This window comes from Amphibalanus amphitrite, unplaced genomic scaffold, assembly GCF_019059575.1.
Source record: "Amphibalanus amphitrite isolate SeventyFive unplaced genomic scaffold, NRLGWU_Aamphi_draft 000021F_arrow, whole genome shotgun sequence".
NCBI lineage: Eukaryota > Metazoa > Arthropoda > Thecostraca > Balanomorpha > Balanidae > Amphibalanus > Amphibalanus amphitrite.
The window spans coordinates 368,688-390,062 of NW_024881517.1; the positions used below are offsets into that span (position 1 = coordinate 368,688).

Consider the following 21,375-nt stretch of genomic DNA (forward strand, 5'->3'; position numbering starts at 1 on the left):
TTGAATGCACAATTCCACCGAGCCGAGGCATTGAGGCTCCCGGCGCTATATAACAACTCATTTGACTTATCAAACCAAATGTCTGATAAATTAGACTGATTATTCACGAGATGTCAATATTTAAGTGTGTCAGCATCGACCAGAATCATTTGGAAAACATATGGGACATATGATAAAACCGAAGGTGATAATAAACTTACATTTGGCCGTTGTCAAAAAGTCATAGATTCGGAAGATCGAATGGTTAAAATTCACATAGTTTAGCATTCATTCAATAGAAAAAGAGCCAGGTATCAAAACGTAGAACAATCAGTTAGCCCAAGTTTCAGTCGAGTGCATTCACCAGCACCGAAAAAAATATAATAAAAACATCGGAGGTAAGCATTACCCTGTAACCTCGCCGGAGCTATTGGTTTTCTACATACGCGCCGGCCGAGGGGGGGGGGGCGGGTACGACCCCCCCTCGCCGTTTCGCCCCTGGTGGAGCTAGCGCGTCGCGGAAAAAACGAGCGTGTGCGCCGTTACGAGAAGCAGAGATTGGTACCCGATTTTAAGGTCCTAGGTCAACCGGTGACCTCTGAGGTCAGGTCAAGTGCCCTAAGGTACGGTTCAGTTTTTGGTGAATAACTTCGCAAAAAACGGCCGCAGAGCCGCGATTTTGGCAGCATCGTGTTCGCCTCGCTCAGGCGTGTCGAATGATATGTTTTTTGTTTGGGTCAGGTCAACTTAGGGTCTTGACCTCAGGTCACGGTCAGGTCAGCACCCTCAGGTCACGAAGTTGTTTGAAAGAGGTCATGTCGCATGTCATTCGATTCGGCAGGTCTTTCTGAGTCCATTGGTGGCTTTCCCGACTCGCTAGCTCACTTTGATCAAGAGTTATTGACGAAAAACGAATATGACCTTGATGACGTCATAAATGACGTCACGCTAAGTCAACATTGCAAAAGTGACGCATCTAACCTTGCAAGGAGGGCATCAAATCACGATTCTGTGTGCTTGAGATAGTTGGAGATCGTTCTCGGCGCCAGAATAGCAGTTTTCATTTTTCCCCATTGACTTATAATGGTGAGGTCACGGAAATGGCCTGACCTCATATGACCTTTAGGAAAAATCCGAGAAATACAAGTTGTGAGACTCATAATGGATACTAGATCCTGCAAGTTTCATTTCCTTGTGACATCTCCTCTGGCAGTGAGGGCGTTGCGAAGTTGCGACATCTGAAGACCGTGCAGAGGTTCACTTATGACGTCATAGGTCAGTGACCTGACCTGACCCAAAAATACGGTTGGTGTCAAAAGATCCGGCTTGAATCAAAGGTCAGGTATGCCAAGTTTCAACTCTCTATCGCCAGCGTGTTCGGAACTATCGCGAAAAAACCCTATGGGGGGGGGGGGGCGGCACCCGACCCCCCCCCCCTCGGCCGGCGAGGGTTAAGAGGATATCAATTAATCCAACAGAATGGGCAATGATTAGACCAGGGTTGCGAAGCCGATGGATTTTCGGTGGCTTCGACTTTGACTCCGACTCCATCCCCCAAAATTCGCTCCGACTCCGACTCAAATCGGAAATGTCGACTCCGACAAATTCCGACTCCGACTCCAGCTAGACACCCCTGACTTAGATTGACTTAAACAAAGGTGATTTATGTCTCGATTGACACGTGTATTGTCCGCACAATGTTCCGTCGGTTAAAGGGACCCTCCCACCTTCAAAAAAGTTAATGAATTGGCATGAAAGTGATGTCGCTCGGTTCAGAAAGAGCGAAAACGAATATGTACCAAATTTCATCGAAAAATATTCACCGGTTTTCAAGATATTAGACTTTTACTTTTGTTTACTTTTTGGGATCTCCGCTGTTCCTAGCGACTTTATTTGAAAGTGCGGCATTTGTTGCGCGCAAAGCAGCATATACCACCGCGTGCTCCAAACGTTTTAGTAAAAGATTTAAAAACTGTTAGACCTCCGCTGACGTCACAAATTCTAAGGGGGCATACCAATGCATTAGCCCCTTAGAATCCGAAAACTGCAAGTTTGAAATTCCATATCTCCGAATTAAAGCATTTTTCGATGTTGTGAGTGCCCAAACCGGTATTTTCAGGCCATGGCCACCAATTTGGCTATCTCAACTCAAAACTAATGTTAAGGTGGGATGGTCACTTTAAGCGTATTGACGAATTGCGTGTTCACATGCTGTGCCTTTTCTTCATATAACTGTTCAAAGCGCCGGCCTTGCCTTCGTAGCACGTATGTCACAAAACAAAACAGTAGTCAGATCACCTGTTGACGAAATTGACTAAAAAGGGAAAATGTAAAGGAGAAAAACACCGGCTAAAATTACGATGCAAATCCCAAGACAATTATGTTAGGGTTAACAATAATCAGATGCCTACCTAATGATAACTACACGCGTATGCAGAAATGTGCTGGATACAGTTAACCAAGCATCAAGTAAGCAGCATGACCCCCACATCGAATATATATAAAACTAGGGTTACGTTGGTAGCAAACCCCCTTATAAACAGCCCAGGTGGGCATACTTGCAAGCTACCAAGCAAAAAAAAAAAAACTGAGCTCATCAACTGAAGAGGTCCTGATATATATGGCAAGCTCGTGAGATACAAAGCGAGATTCGTTTACAGCCGATTCGAAAATAATATCGAAACTTCAAACCACTGGACACGTCCCGACGATTTTCACAATCGCAGAGCTCGTACAAAAATGACTCCTTCAACTATCAGACAACACACATGGTGACCTCTGCCCGCTCTCCAGCCCGCGCTACAGTGTGGCGATGCGGCTGACCTCTCCGGCCGGAAGGACGCCCTTCTCGGTGATGATACCGCCCGTGATCAGACTGGCCGGCGTGACGTCGAACGCCGGGTTCCACACCTCAATACCTGCCGACACCAGACAATTGGCGGTAATGGGCCGGGGAGCTCAAAGGGCGGGAGAAGGCGACCAGAGAGCCGAGACGGTTTATGAATGGGCATACACTGGTGTATAAATCAGAATAAAGTGCAATAACAATTTAGAAATGGCTCCAAAGATCGGTGGTGCAACGACTACTTTGAATATGGCCTTGGTCTGCCAGAAATCGTTACATAGGCCATCACTGACGTATAACATATATAAATAGATCTAAATAGCATAATACGAGTACTCACCATCAACATCTTTATTCACAAATAAACGCATCTCTCACGTGGCATAAAGCAAAAGCCAGTTTACCTCTAGCGGCCGTTCAGATAACTACTACTCCTAAATACCGCCGCCAGGTGTCAGCTCACCCTGGGCCGCCACGCGCTGGCCGGCCAGCTGCAGCATTTCGTCGGCGGGCCGCTCCTCGATGGGGATCTGGTCTCCGCTGGGCAGTCCCAGGTCGATGGAGGTGGCCGGCGCCGCAATATAGAACGGTACAGAGTGGTGAGCGGCCGCGATCGCCAGCTGAGGGTGCACAGACCGCGATAGCGACGGTCAGAGAGAAAGGCAGGCTTAGGTGAGAAAGTTGGAAATGTGGACACGAAAGCTACGTGAAGTTACTCACACCTTTTGCGAAGGTTTGTTGTAGCAGTTAATTGTTAACTGCACAAGTAAGTGTATGCTCCAAGCCCAGCGATGCATTTCAAACAGCAGTTATCGAGTCCAATCAGTTCGTTCCTCAAAACCTCTACGCCTCTCTAGTTCACAGGTAGCACAGCGCCCTCTGTTCCACTCACCCTCTGCCCTTCCCTCCCTGCCTCTTCCCTCACCTGGTAGGTGCCGATTTTGTTGGCCGTGTCCCCGTTGGCCGCCACCCGGTCGGCTCCCTCTGTCCTCTGCCCTTCCCTCCCTGCCTCTGGGCTCACCTGGTAGGTGCCGATTTTGTTGGCCGTGTCCCCGTTGGCCGCCACCCGGTCGGCGCCCACCACCACCGCCTGGACGCGGCCCGTTCGCAGCAGCGCCGACACGGCCGAGTCGCACACCAGCGTGGCGGGGATCGCGTCGTGCACGAGCTCGTAGCTGGTGAGCCGCGCGCCCTGCATGTACGGCCGCGTCTCGGTGCAGTACGCCCTGCCTGGGGGGAGGGAGAGGGCAGACTCAGAGGTTCAGTCTACAGCAGCGACACACAGCGGCGGGGCAGTGAACTAATCGGTACTGGTAGCGATGACACTTGCCTGTCTCTAGTCTCTACCCGTACAAATGACACTACTGGCATATTGCTGATGGTTGAAATAACGCCACACTGTCTCAGCAAAGCGACCTTGCTTTCAAGAAATTGTTCACGAATCGATAAAGTACCCACCACGAGCTAGTAAGTTTTCACAAGGTCTGATGACCGTACCGAGTCGTCACATACAGCCTGCCGCAGTCTGTCGCACTGACTGCCGAGTACCGCACCGAGTCTGTCTATACTCTAAGCCCGCACCGCATTTGTGACCATGCCCAGTCTGTCGCAGTGACTACCGTACCCAGCCTGCCCATTCTGTCTCGAGTCCGTACCGAGTCTGTAACTATACCCAGTCTGTCGCAGTGACTGCCGTAACCAGCCTGTCCCACACACAGTCCGTAGTCCGTACCCATTCTGTCTGAGTCCGTACCGAGTCTGCCGGCGGCGTGCAGGGAGCGGATGACGCCCAGCGCCGTGCCGTGCCCGGCCGTAGCCAGTGATCCCGTGTTGCAGTGGGTGAGGACGGACACGGGGCTGCCGGCGGCCGCCGAGCTCAGCAGCGCCGCCGCGCCGTGTTCACCGATCGCCCGATTATCGGCCACGTCAGCGGCCAGCATCGCCTCGCAGGCAGACACCACGCTGTAGTACCGGGACAGGGCGCGGGGGAGTCAGCGGCCAGCATCGCCTCACAGGCAGACACCACGCTGTAATACCGGGACAGGGCGCGGGGGAGTCAGCGGCCAGCATCGCCTCGCAGGCAGACACCACGCTGTAATACCGGGACAGGGCGCGGGGGAGTCAGCGGCCAGCATCGCCTCGCAGGCAGACACCACGCTGTAATACCGGGACAGGGCGCGGGGGAGTCAGCGGCCAGCATCGCCTCACAGGCAGACACCACGCTGTAGTACCGGGACAGGGCGCGGGGGAGTCAGAGATTCAGCATCGCCTCGCAGGCAGACACTACGCTGTAGTACCGGGACAGGGCGCGGGGGAGTCAGCGGCCAGCATCGCCTCGCAGGCAGACACTACGCTGTAGTACCGGGACAGGGCGCGGATGGGAGGTCAGAGGGCAGGCGGGAGAGCGCGAGAGCAAGACACACCAACAGGAAGGACGAATCGCGAAGAATGGTGAAATTGATGGGGCAACGTAGTTATTTGCTTTCGAGCCATAAGAAGCTACTCGAACTGCTTGCGTGGGACGCAACTTTCTTTTTACACAAGATACTACAAGAAGTTCAAAGCACACCCATTTAATCAGCAGCGAACATACCCGTTTACACCCCTCGGCCAAACTCTCTCGGCCAAATCCCCAGGCTACCATCGCCGCCCAGCTCCCCAATGACCTGTCCCTCAGCCCCCCCCCCCCCCCAGCTCACAGTCACTACTGACCTGTCCCTCAGTATGTCCAAGCCCCCCCCCCACGCGCCCCCTCAGGCTACCGCCGCCTTCCAGCTCCCTGCTGACCTGTCCCTCAGTGTGTCCCCCCTGACTCCCCAGCTGGCTTACTGACCTGTCCCTCAGTTTTTCCACTCCTCCGCCCTCGCTCTCTGTGCTCTCCGCCAGCTCGATCAGTGTGACAGCCGCCTTCTTCAGGTTGACTGCCGTCGGCCGAGAGGTGATCAGGTGCGCCAGTCTCTGCCGCACGTGCTCCAACAGCGCCGCGGACGTCTCGAACTGCCGGCCGGTGGTGAGCTCCACCGCCAGACTCAGGCAGCCCACAATGGCAATGGCGGGCGCGCCACGCACCTGAGGTCACGGGAAGGTCACAGGTCAGGTCACATATTAGGTAACAGGCCAGGTCACAGGTCAGGTCACAGGCCAAGTCACAGGCCAGGTCACAAGCCAAGTCGCAGGTCACCAGAATGGCTACAATTATGGGCTGAATCACGGATTGGTCCATTTTGGTCAGAGGTCACTAATATACGTACACACAATCCACATACAAGGCATACATCCAATCCGCCAGTTTGTTTGATGCTGGCATCAATAACGGTCGGCCCCCAGCGCCAGCGCGTTGTACCACATGACCTCGCCCGTCCCGGCCAGTCTGGACTCTGGCACACGTCAGGAGTCCGGGCCCGGTGTGACCATTCATAGACAGATATACCTACACAGTACACATACTCGGCTCCCACTTCCCACTAGAGACGTCTATAAAACACAGTGACAGGCCATCAATTCCCACCTGCATCTTATTGATGACGGTCCATCCGGCGTCAGCATCAGGGACAGGTATGTAGACGGTCTGATGAGGCAGCAGCAGCTGGTCCAGCACCTCCAGCCGGCCGCGCGAGTAGCGGATCGCCTCCAGCGTCATCGTCTCAGCAGGTCAGGGCAGGTCACACACTGAGGACGCACACAGAACCGGGGGTCAGTTCAGCAGATTGTCCCGGAGTGGTGGACTGTTCAACAGCCCGTGATTGAAATCAAGAGCCTGGCTGATCGAGACGGGCAGCGACCGGGTTCGAAGTCGATTGGATTACGGGAGCGATGGGCTCGATATGGACTTTGAACTACACTATGGGATTAAACAGACTAACGGCCGGTAATACAGTACCAGTTATGGATCTGTGATTTACGAGTGGGCTTCGGGAAATATCAGTACTCTGCGATGCCCAGAACCGACTCGCACAATGACGGTCTGCCGCAGCTACTCGGTGTAAGTCAACAGGCTCCGGCGGCGGGCGGCGTCTGTCTGCCGCCTAGGTCTGTTGGGCGGACCTTGAGCCAAGTGCCTCTGTCCTCCAGACGCATGCATGCGACCCACGCGTGGCGTTTTTCCGTAAACACCGGCGGGACGGGGGCGAACGCGGCACATCCCAGCCTCGTCCGGCCCGCCACACGGGCGGACAAAACACAGCGTGGGACAGACACCGGACACCGGGTTCGGCCCGGCCTCCCTGTCGGGACCACCGGCGGTCCCCCGCCGCCCGCTCGCCCGCCCCAGCCTGCACACGAGCCCCGACACACCGCAGAGCCGGCGCCCATACGACAGCGTGTATTTACATCCGTCCGTGCCCCGTCCGCCGCGCGGGGAGCCCGGAGCGCACGGGCCGGTCAGACCGCCACAGTCACACTCATTAGCGCGGAAAAACAGCACCGTTATGGCCACAGGGCCGGCCGGCCGGCTGGGTCAGCACGGCAGCATGATAGCGTTCATACACGATATACAACACAGTTAATGTTTCATATTGCAATAAACCAGGGCAGCCGGCTGCGACGTGCAGGCTGTTGGCATGGTGATACGGTAACCGGGTACGGTGGATCTGTTGCTCGATAATGGCGTCAGGGCTAAACAGAACTAGATAAACGCAATCAATGATAACATATGCATATTGCAGCTGATGACTATTATAAATTATAATCATGACTATTTTGATCAATTAATTATGAATCATGCAAATAACGTTAATACAATTGCAACAACTCTCACAGCAAAGATACAGAGTCGTGATAAAATCACACCAATACGTACGACACTCGTACGCCATCACACCCTAAAACACCACTGACTTTCACGGCCAATCACACATAACTCACTGCTTACCACTCTAAATACTATCAGCAGATAGTTCGGAAAATATGTGACTTCGTTGATTTGACGAAAAATCAATAATACTGATCTACTTGGCACAAAGGCTATCTATGTCTCACCACTTTCACTTGTTTTTAATATAATCTAAAAGGATAACCGACCCCGTACTTCCCTTATGTAAAAGCCCCTTAGCAGTTTTGCATAGGTTTTGGTCAGTGTAAAAGTCAGGAAGTGGGCTGGTGGCTCTAAGATAACCTTCAATGAGATTCTTATCTGCGCAGAAGCGACGGATCACGGAAGACACATCAGCTACCTACCACCTTTTCAGGCAGCAGCGACGCTCAAAAAGTGAGCAGCGTCGTTTTCAAACTAGAAAAGCCTGCACCACAAGCGCAACACTCACACGAGTTGACAGACTTCAGCGGCCTTTCCGATCTTTGAACATCAGCGCGCTCCAAGCGCTCGGTTCTACCGGTGCCCGGGTGGCGAGAGCGGCAGCCACGCGTCCCTCTCGGGGCCTCGGGGATGTACGGCGGGGCCGCCGCGAGGGCCGCGGCGACCTCAGGCGGGGACGGCGGCGGCCGAGCGCAGCAGCGGCGTGGTCTCCGAGTCGGTGAGCGGACTGGAGTCGGCCGGCGGGCCGACCAGGCCGCTCGGGTCCGGTTTGCAGCAGCCGCTCCAGAAGGTGAGCAGGCGGAACAGCAGCAGCTCGTCCTCGTCCTGGCGGTACACGCCCGTCGCCGGGTCGTGGCGGCGCACCTGCATAAACTCGTCCAGCGGCGTCTGCGGGAAACCCTCCTGGTAGTACGTCTTGATGGTCTCGTACGAGTCCATGATGATGGAGATCATAAGACTGAGCACCAGGTAGATGAAGAAAAAGACGAAGACGTAGACGTAGAACTTGGAGAACCAGTAGACTAGCATCGACCTGCGGGACGTCTGCGCGAACGTGGCGAACATGTCGTCTCCGTTCATCAGCGAGAACAGCGTCTCCGAGGTGAGGCTGAGCGTGCGGAACTTCATGTTGTACGGGTTAAGGATCAGCCAGCCGCAGAACAGGAAGCCGGCGTAGCAGATGAGCGCACACACGGAGAAGCGGAGCACGCTCGGCAGCGACTTGCGCACGGTCAGGATGAGCACGTTGTAAGCGCTGAAGAAGCCCAGGTAGCGGAGCACGCCCACCCAGACCAGCAGGTTGCCGATGCCAAGCATCACCGAGCAGACGTTCCACGTGCCGGCGTCCACCTGGTAGTCGCCGAACTTGTTCTCCAGCTGGATCTTCATCAGCGACGCCAGGATGATGAGGCCGTCGTTGATGATGATGAGAACGTACCACAGGTTCAGGAAGCGCAGGTGCTCCTCCGTGGTGAGCGAGTAGTCGAAGAACTTGCGCATCACCTGGTCGGTCTCCTGCCGAAGCAGCTGGGCGCGGTACAGGGCGCGCACGCACATCACTAGCGACACGGCGCACACCACGATGACCAGCACATTCACCAGCGTGAACAGCACCTCGATCTCGGTGTCGTCCGTGCGGAACTCGACGTCGCCGTCGCAGCGGCGCAAGCTCGGCTCCACGTTCATCGAGAGCAGTATCTGGCCGTCCTGGTTGCTGTTGTCCAGAGTCACCGTCACGTTGAAGTAGTAGCAGTCCGGGACGTCCAGCGGCATCACCAGCTTCAGCTTCACCGCGTTCAGGCCCAGCGAGAGTCGCGTCTCGCTCAGGCTCGAGAAGGACACGTTGAAGTCGTGCTCGCGCATGTAGCGCTGGCTGGAGACGTTGTGCGCCACCAAGTCGGCCTCGGCCGGGCGCACCACCAGACAGCGCGTCTGCAGGTGCTCGTCGAAGCGGTACCACATGTCGGCCGGCCGGATGTCGGCCACGCGGTACTCGTCGACACAGAGCTGCGACACGGGACCGCTCGAGGCCGGGTAGTCCACACCGGCTGTCGACAGGTTCCTGATGTCGTAGTAGGCGTTGATGGCGAAGTCTAGCGCGGCGAAGTAGTCGGCCTGCGCGTAGACGGCCAGCGGTCCGATGGCCGGCGGGTAGGCGTTGACCTCCCGGCTGACGTCCCAGCCGCGCACCAGCAGGTGCTGCAGCGACACCTGGCTCGTCTGCAGGTAGGTCACGTGCGAGAAGCGCCGACTGGCGAACAGCGTGAGCTGCAGCGTCACCAGTACCACCTTCACCAGCTGGATGGTCAACTTGTAGGGCGGCCGGCGGCGCGCGCGCCACTTGTCCAGCGGGTTCATGAAGAAGAACTGCAGCTTGCGGCGGGTGCGCTCGCCGGCGGCGCGCTGGTGCGGGTCCGGCGAGTTGATGCGCTCCCAGCGCTCGGAGCCGGAGCGTGGCGGCGTCTGTGTCATCTCCTGTGGCACGTTGAGCCGGAGGCCGGCGCTGGCGGCGCCACTGCTGCCGCAGCCGTCCCTGGGTGCCGGTCCGCGCGCGCCGGCCGCCAGCAGGTCAGACACCTCTGCATCCGTGAGCGACTCCCGGGAGCGCGAGAGCCGACGGCCCGGCAGCGGTGACGGGCACGGACTGTGCGCCAGCGTGGCCTGCATGGCAGCCCGCGCAGCCGCCCGAACTCGGCGCCGTCTTCAGCCGTCAGGAGTCCGCCGGCAGAGCCAGCGCCGAACACCTGCAACAGTTAGATACATTGACATAAATGGTCTATACAAGTCAGCCAATCTAATGCCTATTCAAACTACATGCCTACTAATGCCTACTCAAACTACATGAAAATTGAGAAAAGTGTCAGCTATCAATAAGTCAGACAAGGGATGGACTGTCGAAGTCATGGCGGTCTTATGGAAGGAACATTTTATTCCCCAGTTAATTAGAGTTCAAGTGACCCGTGTCTCTGCGGGTCTCATTCAAGTCTGGAAACGCTTGGCCCAGCGAATCATCGTTAATAATAGCATGCAACGCGGGGGCAAAATGAACTGCATCCAATAACTACCTACGTAGCACACCTATGTTCGATCAAACTTCGTAGCAGAAAACCCATACACGTTCAAGTACGCAGGGCTAATACCGAAATCGCTGTCATTCACCGGTATTACCGAAGCCAAGAAATATGCGCTGAGCCGTAATAAACCCAAGAGCATTAAACTTTTCGTCCGAGCAGGCATTATTGTGCAACTCCCTCTGCAATTAGCCAACTACACACGAACATGCTTGTTACATAACGCGGAGACCTCCCCCAGTTACTTGATCGGCGGCCAGAGACGAGCAGCCGACCCTCCGAATTACAGACCCGGGTCAGCTGCTGGAGCTGACAGAGACCGGCCGGAACCCAACTGGGTCACCGGCGGCGACACGACAGAGCGCCGCCGGATGCAGAATGTGGACGACATGTGACACAACAGACAGACACACGGTGTCCAGACCCAGGCCAGGCATCGAGCACACCAGGACAGGAAGGGCGGCCACCGGACCGAAAACAGAGCAACAGCTAGCCTGAGCACAACATCAGCAGCAAACTGGGCTGCTCCAAACCAACGCCAAACGAAAGCCAGAAGTAAAACCTATATATACTGATCCAATCCAGAGTCAAGACTGCTCCTTGGGTAAACCACGGTAGAATACGCATCATCTATTACCATGCTTAGCTGACGAGGGGAAAACTGACCAAAAGGGTACCTCTGGACGACTATTTCTCCAACTTTCAGAGAACCAAACTTTAAAGAATTCAAAGAAAGCCTGAACCAAAGAGGTGCACAAATCTGGTACAAATGTCAAATGATCGTGTCTAAGGCGCGTGCTTAGTCCCTGCCCAAGTTTCACTTACTAATCGGGATGCACTAGTGGTCAATAAAGTACCAAGCGACCGTCCATAGCTTGAGAAATAAAACAAACTCGTTTTTTTTTTTGGAAGGCCCAATAATCAAAATTAATAGTGACATCAAGACAATAACCAAACAAAGATCTTTTGACCAAGAATTTCAAACTTCGTTATAATCGTCATTTATCAGCAGAATGCATTTAGCAGGATAACATGGGGGTAAATAATCAAATTTACCGACAATGGGTGAGCGGTGTTCTAACAAACCGCTCTTTGTCAGTACCTACGCAGTGCAATCGACAGGCAAAATGACATATCTAAGTGCTCGCCAGACAGGCTCCATATTCGGCAGCCAAAAGCCACACGGTGCAGATTCAAACCAGTTTCGACCCGGCACACCCAGCTGGATTCGACCGGCCCACATCGAGCGCACAGTTGGATTGACAGTCGCGGACCACCCGGGTTCCATCATGCAGCCGGTCGCTCCATCCAAATACCCAAGCATGCCGACCCGCCAGTGGCCAGTCCAGATAACCGCCCGTCAGCCCACGTACCGCTGTTTGTCGGCCGCACCAGACCACGGCGCGCACACTGGCTCCGGCGAGACAGGCGACGGGCCCAGTGACGGCCACCCACGCTCCTCCGCCCTCCTCGCCGCTCCAACACGGAACAAGAGCGCCGTGACGCCACGGAGCTGGACAGGACGCCTGGAGGTTCTACCCCTCCTCACGGCACCGCTCGACGATGAGAAACAGCGGTCTTGGCTCGGGTCTAGCGCGGCGCTGAGGCGTCCCCGGGCGGCGGCGGCGCGCAGCGGCGACTGAGGACCGGCCGCCCTCCCCCCCCCCCTCTACTCCACCCCGGGCCGCGGGCCGGCTCCGACAGGACGAGTTGCGCCGCTCCCTCGCCCGCCGAGCGCAGCACGGCACGACGGTGACGGTGTGTCCATGCACGGTGGACAAGTAGTAAACATGGTTACCTTTCAATCTAAATGAGAATAACGCAACATTTATCGTTCATAACTATGACCTAGATTTATCAAACAATAGACAGCTTATAGGTGACACGAAATTCAGATGAAGCAGACGAGGAAATCATTTTACTTTTTTAATACTAAAAATCCGGTAAATACCAAACCGAAGTGAACTTAGTGAAGTCACAACAAACTACAGCCTTATTTACCTAGTTTTTTTCATGAAACAATAGGCAGAATTTCCTGAAAATAGGTGTGGACAATGGACCATGCAGGGTGAGAGTCGGGCCATGCTATGGGCCTCCGTAGCACAATAGAAATAACTAGGTACAGCCCTCTGCAAACTGCGTGGTAGGTATTCTTTTTTTCGACAAAAACGAGAATAACGCGAATACTATGCTATCGGTCATTCGGAAATCGTAACAGCAACACGCGTGGGACTCCGCACCTTAGATTGGCATCATCACCGTATTCATTTTCCATCTAGTTCGGCAGCAAAACCCGAAAGTTTATATTTGCCCCCAAAACAAACTTTGCATTTTGCTGCCACACAAGGCGCATAATTTGTTTAGTGATAGACCTCATCGAAGGAGTGGAGCATGGCGCATCTATTTACAGTGAGTTCTGACCGACTGATAGCATAGCCTTTAAGTTATTATCGCTTTTGTCGAAAAAAAGAATACCTACCAGTACCACGCAGTCTGCCGAGGGCTGTACAAGCAATTAAGCAGCCAAAGGAATCCCTGCACAGTTACCTAAGGAAATGTTACACATGGTACCTAACTATACATTTGTGACCTTTCCATTTCATCATATTATAGGAAATTTAGCAATACTGTTTATGAATGTTCATAAATTTCCCGCGAGCCTTTTAAGTACATGGCTCCAGGTTCATATAGTCTTGAATTAAGGTTCATTTTTGGCTGGTTGGGTAGACATCTGTTTGGCCCCATTGTTTCGGTGATTGATGTCAGGCACACAATAAAAATGGTTATAATTTACTCTTCAAAAACAAAGCTTGCTTCCAATTTTATTGAAATGTTTAAAATTTTATTATGGATTTTTTTTTAATCAATATTGTTTTAAAGATCATGCTCTCTTCATATTGGATTTCAGTATAAATGAACAACTGGGTAAATTTGACCATGCAATTAACCCGCGCCGGGCCGGTGCTCCGAGACTTCCGCGCCGGGCCGGGGGGGGGGGCTGAACACCTCCCCCTTCTAACTCGGCTCCTGGGCCACGTAGCGACACGCGGTAAGCGGCAATCGAAAGAACGTCCAAAATAAGGTCGAAAACACTTCGGTCGTTTTTTTGGGTCAGGTGAAAGGTCAGGTCACCAGAGGTTACCAAAGGTAAAATGTTGGCTATTTCAACATTTTGGAGACTGCCAACGGCTAACTCGAGAACCGATAGAGCTACAGCGCCGCAGAAAAGCGCATTCGATAGCTCTTTTAACGCTCTTTCGCCAACATGTCCTCAGATTTGACCTCAGGTCAACGGTTTAGCCTCCAGAGGGCAAAAACTCCAAAAATAGCCGTTTTTACGAAGTGTTTTTTTCGGCAATAACTTTTGACTCAAAAGAGCCACGACGTTACTTTTGCCAGCATCGTGTTCCTCTCGTCGAGACGCTTCGAATGAACTATAATTTGACCTTGAACAGTCAACTTAAAAATTTGACCTCAGGTCAAGGTCATGACCTGACCGGAAAAGGTCATGTTGCATAACAGTCGATCCGCATCGTCGAGTCGAAAACATATAAGGCGTTTTCATCGCTCTAGCATGCCTCTATCAGAATTTATTAGCGAAAAACTGTTAGATACTATTCATGACCTGAGAATGAGATGACCTCGGGGCACATAACGAGGGGTCACAGGTGCCATTTTCCGGTTCAGTGTGTCAATTTTACCTATATCCCGATGTTTGAGAGTGTCTAGAATGGCGTTCGTGCAAAAGAGACGCTTTTTAATTTTCTCCCATTGACTTATAATGGAGAGGCCGCAAAATTGACCTGACCTTATGTCACCGAAATCAAAATTCCGAGATATACGTTTTACAGATATTGTTACTCTTATCAATCGCTGAAAGTTTCAAGTCAATCGTTCAGTCGGTGTAGCTATGACGAGCATTCCAATTTTTTTCTGAGGTGAGGTCACTTGGCGTGACCTGATCTTGAGAGACCAGGGGCCGTATTCACGTCGACTTCGTAAGTCGATTTTCTTTCGTAAGTATAATTTGGTATTCACGTCGACACTTCTTAAGTTTTTATCGACGGAGTTCACGTGATTGAAAAAATTTACTTAAGAAGTAGGTCAAACTTAAGAAAATTCTTACGAAAATGATCGACGTGAATACGGCCCCTGGGTCTAAAATTTTCACAACATGTGCAGAAAACATGGACAAACAGCCAACAGGTGTGCCAAAAACCACAGGGGGGTGTTCAAACACCTCCCCCCCCCCAGCTCGGCGCGGACTGTCCCACCTTCTAAAATGTTGTTAAAACCAGTTAAATTGTGCCCGACTTTATAGATTGGATGACCAGGAACACGGTTCTGGCATTTATTTTTCATTAAACATCTTAGGCTTCCCATATTCCAAACACAAACTTTCAAATATGTGACGTCACAGCCCAAAATTACCTCCTTCCCCAGGCCACATTACTGTCATAAAGCTGATTCTTTTTACTCTGTAGGCACCACAACAAAGTTCAGACCAAGTTTTAAGCGATTTTTCAACGAACAAACCCATTTAAATCAGAATGACTAAACGAGGTGACGTCACACTAACGGTCGCTCCATGTTGAAGATAGGGCCTTGCGCAAGGCCCATTTTCAAATGAAGGGAACGAATTTCTTCAACACCAAGAGGCCACGGGGGTTGCAACCTAGATAGATAGTGGTTTCTGAACCTCGCCGCAAACTTGGCTATCTCAACTCAAACCCCATGTTAAAGGTGGGATAGTCCCTTGGGATAGTGTGGGATAGGTGGGATAGGTGGGATAGGTGGGATAGTGGGATAGGTGGGATAGTGTGAGGAAGAAAACAAATTTACAAAAATCATTTGAGACACTGTATGATGGTACTACTGAATGTTGTAATGACATGTTATAACTTGGTTTCAGAACCAATGAAAGACTTTGTCAGAAACATAATAGTTTTGCATTTGAATTTTGGAATATTTCAGATTTAGAATAATTTAGCCTGCACCCAGCTGAGGCACCTGAGACCTGAGTTCTGAATTTCCACATCATGCTTATTTTTTCTTTTAACACAACCCTTCTAACTCGATCCCTGGGCCACATAGCACTATCGACACACCATAGGTGGCATTCAAGTGCCAAAAGGAATGAACCTTCGGTCACTTTATGCGTCAGCCGTCAGGCCAAAGGTAAGGTTCCCAGGGGTCATTGAAGGTAAGGCATTGCCAATATCCAATTCAAGCTTCCACAATTTTAGAAGAAGAAAAAAACAGTGCATAGCTCAGTGCTCACAGCCTCATAATACAAATTATCATCCTCAACCTATGAGGGCTATTCGGGTCCCTGCAAGTGCAGCATAGATCTGTGCTGTGTGTGTGCGTCATATTTGGGTGACGTCAGCCTGCAGCCGCCTGGCTCCGCCCACTCTCCGCCGGCACGCCACGGTCGAGCATCACTGCAGCCTACTCCACTTGTGGTGAACCGTGGCGCGGGTGGGTGGACCGGTGATTGTCGCTCAGTAGGTAACAGTTAAATAGCATTCAAATGTGGTTAAGAGCAATATGCCACTGAAAAGTGATAATGATACTAAAAAACAGCACACAAACCGCTTACAATAAGAAATAATAGACAGTGAACTTAAATCCACGCCACTTTCGTCTCCTGCAGCACCAAATTTCCAGCTGCAGGAAAGAGAAGTATGCTTCAGTAGGTGACGTCACACAGGCGATGATGCAGTAGTGGTGTGGGCGGGACTAACGGGCCACATAGCCCTCACTGCGCATGCGCGCTGCAGCATATTTCATTTTGGCTGCACAGCCGAACAGCCCTCTGGTCCTCTGGTCCTCTTAAGAGAAACTTCCATAAAGGGGACTATGAGCTAGCCTCCACCATGTTCGATGAGGTCAACTGGGAGGGTGTTTTAACCCCCCTGGATGTAGATGAGGCCTGGAATGTTTTTCTCAACAAATACCAGTCAACAATCGCCCAAACAGTACCCCTCTACTCCCATGCACGAAGAGGTCGTTACAAGAAAAAGTGGGTGACAAGGGAGGTTCTCCAGCAGGTTAAGCTGAAGGAAGACGCATGGTCGAAACTACGGAAGAACAGAAATTCTAAGAGACTGAGACAGCTATATGTCCAGGCAAGGAATACAGCCACCAAGACAGTGAGGAAAGCCAAGTACGATTTCGAACACAAGTTAGCAAATGAAATAAAATCCAACCCAAAGGCATTTTATGCATATGCTCGAAGCAAGACCTCAATCAAGGAAGACATACTGATGGTCAAGAAGCAAGATGGGAAACTGACAACGACACTAGAAGAAACATGTGAAGAGATGAATGAACAATTCCAGAAAGTATTCAACAAGACGGCTGGAGTATGTCCCCCAGGCCCTCCATTCCCTGCTGATGACAGACTTACGAGGTGTGAAATTGATGTTGATGATGTGTACAACATACTGACACAGCTGAACCCATCTGCGCCTAGCCCAGACGGGATCCATCCTGTTGTTCTAAAAAGCTGTGCTAGAAACTTGGCAGAACCACTGTCGATCATCTTTGGGAAGTCTCTGGCAGCAGGAAAGCTCCCCAGTGACTGGACAAAGGCCAATGTGACCCCGATTCACAAGAAAGGGAGACGCACCGAGCCACTTAACTACCGTCCAATAAGCTTGACCTCCGTCCCCTGCAAGGTGTTGGAGAGGCTGTTGAAGACAAGAATAGTGGAACACCTCGAACAACACAATATTATCACTCAGAACCAGCATGGCTTCAGGTCCAGGAGATCCTGTGTCACTCAACTTCTTGAGTATATGTTTGACCTGGAGAATGACCTCGATGATGGCTACTGCGTTGACGCTGTGTACCTGGATTGTCAAAAAGCGTTTGACTCGGTCCCACATCCGCAACTGCTTGTCAAGCTCAGGAGTGCTGGCATCGATGGAGAGATCCTGCAGTGGATTGATGACTTCCTGACGACTCGCAAGCAGAGAGTATGCGTTCGGGGCCATTGCTCTGGATGGAGAGCAGTGTGGAGCGGCGTCCCCCAAGGCAGCGTTCTCGGGCCAGTACTGTTCCTGGTGTACGTTAACGACCTTCTGGATGACCTACAATCACCAGGGAAATTGTTTGCAGATGATGCGAAAATCTACAGGAGCATCCAGTCTGCCGACGACCATTCCATCCTACAGGCTGACCTAATGAAGCTGGACCAATGGAGCAAGACTTGGCTGCTTACATTCAACCCCGAGAAATGCAAGGTCATGCACTTTGGTGACAGGAATATGAACCATGGGTACACGATGAAGGGAATTGCCTTGGCAACCACTGAACGAGAAAAGGACCTAGGAGTACTCCTGACACCAAGCCTGAAGCCGTCAGCACAAGTCGCACAAGTCGTGGCCGGAGCAAGTGCAATGCTGGGAAGAATCAAAAGAACATTCACCTGTATGGACCAAGAAATGTTCATGTCGCTCTATAAGTCCTTGGTGCGCCCCCGACTCGAGTACGCGGTACAAACCTGGAATCCATATCTGCAAAAAGATATAACGAAACTTGAGAAAATCCAGAGGAGAGCTACAAAGCTTGTGCCAGGCCTAGCGGACCTACCATATGAAGAGCGCCTAAGAAGACTGGACCTAACTACCCTACAGGAACGTCGGCACAGAGGCGACTTGATCCAAGTATTCAAGATACTAAAAGGCATTGACCTGGTGAACGCTGGCGACAAGTTTCTTGGACTGCAAGCAGGACCACACCGACACAGGACTCGTGGACACCCCCTCAAGTTAAGTAAACCGAGACACCGGACACACAAGCGGAACATGTTCTTCTCGTCCCGAGTCGTCGACAGCTGGAACAACCTGCCAGAAGATGTGGTCATGAGTCACACCATCAGTACATTTAAGAAGAAACTGGACCAACACATGTCGAAACAGTGAGAGAGGCAGCATCCTATGAGCAATCCTGCTCCCATGCCTCTTATCCAATCTACTAGGTGAGCATCTACTAGGTCAGTTGGGCAAACTGCAGGGAGGTAATCTAAATGTAGATTAATCAGAATTTAGATTATTCTATGCCCATATTTGGGCATTTGTGCAGTCCTCTGCAGAAACAGCTGTGTAGTGGCCAAGGAGTGACAGAATCACACCACTCTTTCACAAAGCACAGTTAACATCTCAAACTGCCTCTGAAGCACCAAAACAGCTCTGAGAAAAAATTTGGGGTTCCTGAAATATGATGGGGAACATAATCTAAATTAGGATTAAAAATCCAGCCTCAATGGGCGGATAATCTATATTCAGATTATGTCATCAGCTGACTAATCTTTATTTAGATTACACAATCAGCTGACTAATCTTAAATTAGATTACATTCAGCTGGCCTAATCTAAATTAAGATTACATATCTCGCATCCAAGAGGGTAGGCATAAAGTTTAAACCCTAGCATTATAATCTGACAGTATAAGGCGCTGGAACGTCACGTCCTGTGCAGGGAGATAGAGCCAGTCTAACGTAGAAAAGAAAAATACAGCACATTACCTGGCTTTCTGTAAGTATATTTAAGCTATTTTAGAAAATAAAACACAGAAATAAGCAATCAAAATTTGTTTTTATTTAAGCTCAAAAGCCTATTCAAGGTATATAATGCCATGTGAATGTGGAATACCAATGACCTGGCCTAACAACGATATCGTCCCACGACTTTTCCTGTAACACTTCCCGTAACTACGGAGGCTACTCAAGTTTTGGTATCCCTTGGGACCTACCGCACTTTATAAAGATAAAAACTACCTAACTTGTTTGATTTCCGCAATGATGTCATGTATTGCAGCCCTGTTGGGCTCTGACTGGGGTTCCGGGGCATGCAACTTTGAATAATTCATACTTTTGAGTTTCGTGTTAAAATACCCGTATAGCATTAAAAGCATTGAAAATATAAGCCAAAACTGCACCCCAAACCACAAACACACAGACTGTCATTTCAAGGAAAAATATAAATAATCAAAATTCAGAATTATTTCTGGAAATATGACACCATAATACAATGTTTACATTTTCAGAGAAGTGTCCCAGCAACTCATTTCTACTCTCTCAGACAAAGGTTTATAATGAATTGGCACCAACGATTCAGGATGTGTTGATTGATGTCCTAAGTTGTCAAAATTAACAAAAACATGCCATGCCTGACAATATTTTGTCAAAAAACTAGGTTGAAATGACTGGGGGTGCAGCTGAGTCACCTTCATAACAACACACTCACCGGTTTTGTACGCCAATAACGCATTAATGCCACACTTCTACCACCCAACTTTAATTTTGCTGGGTAAATAACATGTTACCATTATTTTGGTACCACTTTGGCACCATTCCATCGAAAAATACGGGCGGGAAAAAATTATTACCGAGAGGATACACGACGCCACGGACAGAGCTAGATCGCGGCCGTAAATCGCCGTAGCCGAAATGAAATAAATGCGTTGTATTATACGCATTTTTTCGTAGTGGGATTGAATAATTTAATATTTCTTATCTCAGAACTGCCAAAAAATCCTTTCTTAACATTTAATGAGTACCATAAAAAGGAGTAAAATGGATTAATGTATTTGCCCGTTCAGCGGTGACCTTCACTATTCACGTCATAACTCCCAAAGTCCAATCTCAAATGTGCTGGCCAGTTCGCAATCTGTAGGATCGGGTTTTGTCTGTCACTCAACAAAAAAATATCGTGGTTATGAGCAGTTCTTCGATGGTTATGAGGGGTTTGAATGAGGACACGTCGGAAATATAATCTAAATATTGATTATCGCTCCTTATATGGTCATCGCTCCGCCCATTTCGGTGACGTCATAATCTCAAATTAGATTAATCTTATTTTAGATTACCTCCCTGCAGTTTGCCCGACTGAGGTGAGCATCTGGCAAGTAGCAAATACCAGAGGTTGGTGGTAAGGATGCCAGATTTCAGGTAAATTGTATACAGTTATTTATTGTCAAGTAAGAAGTAGGGTTATGTAAGGTTTATTAACTAAATAAACCAAAAAGTAATCAGATTATATTACTTTGCATGCCAAATAACACATGCGACATTTGATGCGCAGAGCGACGGGTGCTTAAAAAGAATTTATTCACGCACCCTTATCTGAATAATCCCATAAGGAGGAGAAACTCACAAAGCAGGGCAGCAGGTATCCACAAGTGTAAATATCAAAAATATCAACGACGCCCCATTATCCAAGCAGTACCCAGCCCGATCGATCACTCGCCGTGTTTTTTTTCGCATTCAGTTTTTTTTCAAGATCAGCGAAATTCTGCCTTCACCCAAGTTTTTACTTGCGCCTTATTATGACGTCATTAATAAGATATGATCGATTAGAGATCTTCAATATATCTTTAAACTATTTCAGTGTACGGTGGTGTGGTACATAATGCACCAATAATGATAAGTAGCCTACCCCGCCTACCCTACGAAATAATGAGGTGCGAAATGCATTGCGGTCTGCACTTTCTTCTTTAAATTCATTCATTAGTCAACAATCATATGATTTTTTTTTAAAGCATTCATATTTCTTGTCCGTCCATCTAGCTGCAACACACTGAAATTCGCGAATCTGCTGATGGCAGCCAGACATTCGATCGGGCCGAATATGTTGCCGTATATGCTGCTACCTGCTTTGGCAGTGGATTCGCCGGACGTCTATCTACCAGCACCAGAGGCAGATTCAGAAATTCGCCAGC

At 50.4% G+C, this 21,375-nt stretch overlaps 2 protein-coding genes across 4 annotated transcripts; both read right to left on the bottom strand.

The window, feature by feature from the left end:
• Positions 1–1,641: 1,641 nt before the first annotated feature.
• Positions 1,642–20,945, bottom strand: LOC122390803 (methylthioribose-1-phosphate isomerase-like). Its single transcript, XM_043384124.1, has 7 exons — positions 20,811–20,945; positions 6,333–6,493; positions 5,658–5,893; positions 4,578–4,786; positions 3,846–4,054; positions 3,288–3,444; positions 1,642–2,897 (listed from the first exon to the last, which is right to left on the bottom strand). Exons 2-7 carry the CDS (start codon positions 6,462–6,464, stop codon positions 2,779–2,781), a joined length of 1,062 nt encoding a protein of 353 aa, XP_043240059.1. The 5' UTR covers positions 6,465–6,493; positions 20,811–20,945; the 3' UTR covers positions 1,642–2,778.
• LOC122390792 (mucolipin-3-like) lies at positions 7,132–20,925 on the bottom strand. Of its 3 annotated transcripts, none has more exons than XM_043384103.1 (2): positions 20,774–20,925; positions 7,132–10,321 (listed from the first exon to the last, which is right to left on the bottom strand). In XM_043384103.1, exon 2 carries the CDS (start codon positions 10,242–10,244, stop codon positions 8,244–8,246), a length of 2,001 nt encoding a protein of 666 aa, XP_043240038.1. In that variant the 5' UTR covers positions 10,245–10,321; positions 20,774–20,925; the 3' UTR covers positions 7,132–8,243. The 3 variants fall into 3 exon arrangements, with proteins under 3 accessions (XP_043240038.1, XP_043240028.1, XP_043240045.1); XM_043384093.1 differs by lacking the exon at positions 20,774–20,925 and adding an exon at positions 19,902–20,527; XM_043384110.1 differs by lacking the exon at positions 20,774–20,925 and adding an exon at positions 12,022–12,220.
• Positions 20,946–21,375: the final 430 nt, after the last annotated feature.

Coding starts and splice junctions, on each gene's coding strand:
- LOC122390803 (XM_043384124.1), bottom strand. CDS start 6,464: ATGACGCTGGAGGCGATCCGCTACTCGCGCGGCCGGCTGGAGGTGCTG. Junction 4,787..5,657: donor GTGGAAAAACTGAGGGACAG/GTCAGTAAGCCA, acceptor CCGGTACTACAG/CGTGGTGTCTGCCTGCGAGG. Junction 2,898..3,287: donor CCAGCGCGTGGCGGCCCAGG/GTGAGCTGACAC, acceptor TGGTGTCGGCAG/GTATTGAGGTGTGGAACCCG.
- LOC122390792 (XM_043384103.1), bottom strand. CDS start 10,244: ATGCAGGCCACGCTGGCGCACAGTCCGTGCCCGTCACCGCTGCCGGGC.